The sequence below is a fragment of the Rhincodon typus genome, unplaced genomic scaffold, assembly GCF_021869965.1.
Source record: "Rhincodon typus isolate 14 unplaced genomic scaffold, sRhiTyp1.1 hic_rhity00004564, whole genome shotgun sequence".
Taxonomy (NCBI): domain Eukaryota; kingdom Metazoa; phylum Chordata; class Chondrichthyes; order Orectolobiformes; family Rhincodontidae; genus Rhincodon; species Rhincodon typus.
In genome coordinates this window covers 6,864-9,185 of record NW_025970202.1, presented here as the reverse complement: position 1 = coordinate 9,185, position 2,322 = coordinate 6,864, and the positions used below count along the sequence as shown (strand labels likewise).

General features: G+C 50.1%; 1 protein-coding gene across 1 annotated transcript in view; it reads left to right on the top strand.

Annotated features, from left to right (window-relative positions):
* The window catches only part of prmt5 (protein arginine methyltransferase 5), a gene marked incomplete at its 5' end in the record, with an annotated part of 9,719 nt that overhangs the window by 3,275 nt on the left and 4,122 nt on the right, over positions 1 to 2,322 (top strand). Inside the window, 2 exons of the mRNA XM_048593919.1 lie at positions 588 to 749; positions 853 to 962. Of these exons, the coding sequence (XP_048449876.1) occupies positions 588 to 749; positions 853 to 962 (272 nt within the window). The remainder of the gene's footprint in view (positions 1 to 587; positions 750 to 852; positions 963 to 2,322) is intronic.

Below are 2,322 nucleotides of genomic sequence, written 5' to 3'. Positions count from 1 at the left end.
TCCCCCCCCCCGTCTGTCTCTCTCTCTCTCTCTTTTTCTCCCCCTCTCTGTTTGTTTCTCTCTCTCCCCCTCTCTCTCTGTCTGTGTCTCTCTCTTTTCTCTCTCTCTGTCTCTCTTTTCTCCCCTCTGTCTGTCTGTGTCTCTCTCTCTCTCCCCCGTCTCTGTGTCCCTCTAGCTCTCTCTCTCTTTTTCTCCCCCTCTGTCTGTTTCTCGCTCTCTTTTTCTCCCCTTCTCTGTCTGTCTGTGTCTCTCTCTCTCTCTCCCCCCATCTCTCTGTGTCCCTCTAGCTCTCTCTCTCTTTTTCTCCCCCTCTGTCTGTTTCTCTCTCTCTTTTTCTCCCCCTCTGTCTGTCTGTCTGTCCCTCTCTCTTTTTCTCCCCCTCTCTCTCTCTGTCTGTCTCTCTCTCTCTTTCTTGTTCTCTCTCTCTCCCCCTCTCTGTGTGTCTCTCTCTCTCTCTCTCTCTCTCTTTTTCTTCCTCCACCTGCTCAGTTTCCCTCTCTCTCTCTCTCTCTCCCCCGGCTGTGTCTCACTTGCTCACTCCCGTTTTCTCTCTCTTCCCCCCTCCCCCCATTCCCCACTGTGTCCAGCTGGAAGTGCAGTTTGTTATCACGGGCTCCAATCGCCATTCCCAGAAGGAATTCCGCTCCTACCTGCAGTACCTTGAGTACCTCAACCAGCACCGGCCGCCTCCCAATGCCTACGAGACCTTTGCCAAGGGCTATGAAGACTACCTTCAGTGTCCACTGCAGGTCAGCGACTGGGGAGCGGGACGGGGGTGGAATGTAGGAGGGTGTTTGAGGGGGAGCTGTGTGCCCAGCCTTAACCCCTCTCTATCTGTCTGTCTGTCCTCAGCCTCTCATGGATAACCTGGAATCTCAGACCTATGAGATTTTCGAGAAGGATCCCATTAAGTACGCTCAGTACCAGCAGGTAGGGATGAGGATGGAGCGGGGTCGGGGGGGGCGCTTTCCCCTGCGCTGAGACCTAACGGGGTGGGGCGTTGGGTTTCTGTAATAAAACAATAGCTGCATTCCAGCACAACATCGCCTTGCACTTCCAGAAATAACGGGGCCTGCAGGAGAAGCAGGGTTCAGGGCACGGCAGGACGCACACGTTTTCCAAAGTTCTTCCTCAACCCACATGGCTTTGTTCTCATTATAAGGACAGTTTGTCAGACAGGTGATGCTGCAAAGAGACTAAACGTTCACCGATCTGACCTGCACAAGTTAGTCAGGAAGGCAAATGCAATGTTGGCATTTGTTTTGCGAGGACTTGAATATAAAAGCAGGGGTGCACCCCTGAGGCTCTGGTCAGGCCACCTTTGGAGTATTGTGTGCAGTTTTGGGCCTCTTATCTCTGGAAGGACGTATTGGCCCTGGAGCGGGTTCAGAGGAGGTTCACGAGAATGGTCCCAGGAATGAGAAGCTTAACGTATGAGGAATGTTTGAGGACTCTGGGTCTAGACTCGATGAAGTTTAGAAGGATGATGGGGGATCTAATTGAAACTTGCAGAATACTGAATGGCCTGGACAGCGTGGATGTTGGGAAGATGCTTCCATTGGTAGGAGAGACTAGGACCCGAGGGCACGGCCTTAGAGTAAAGGGAAGACCCTTTAGAACGAAGAGTGGTGAATCTATGGAATTCACTGCCGCAGAAGGCTGTGGAGGCCAAGTCATTGAGTACATTTAAGACTGAGATAGATAGGTTCTTGATTATCGAGGGGAGAAAGCGGGAGAATGGGGTTGAGGAATTTATCAGACATGATTGAATGGCGGAGCAGACTCGATGGGCCGAATGGCCTAATTTCTGCTCCTATGTCTTACGGTCTAATGGACCTTGTATTTGCAATGAAGCAACAGCTGGGCTTTAAGTGGAGTTCTGCCACTGGAAATCACCAGCAATGGTTAGCACTACAAGATAGCGCGAGCAGCGGGGGTGAACAGTGCAAAATTGTGTGAGATACAGCTCGCAGCCAGCCAATGAGACTTCCCTGAAATCAACATGCTGACAATCTCCAGTAAATTTTCCCCCCTCCTCCCTTTAAATGCTGACCTTCGGCTGACAGCACAGCCTTCGGGGTAGATTACCAGATAAGTGAAAGGGAGGGATCTGACCTTTCTTTCCTGGGTAGCCCGTTGGCGTTGAAGTTAATGGTTAGGATTAAAATGCATTATAATTCTGAGTAACATTGTGTTCAAAATAGTGCTAGGGGAGAGCAGGTAACGCAGACAACGTTTTTGATATAAATGATTGACATGAGCAATTTCAAATGTTCGTATGTATATCTATATATATATATGTGTGTGTAATGATCCAGGCAC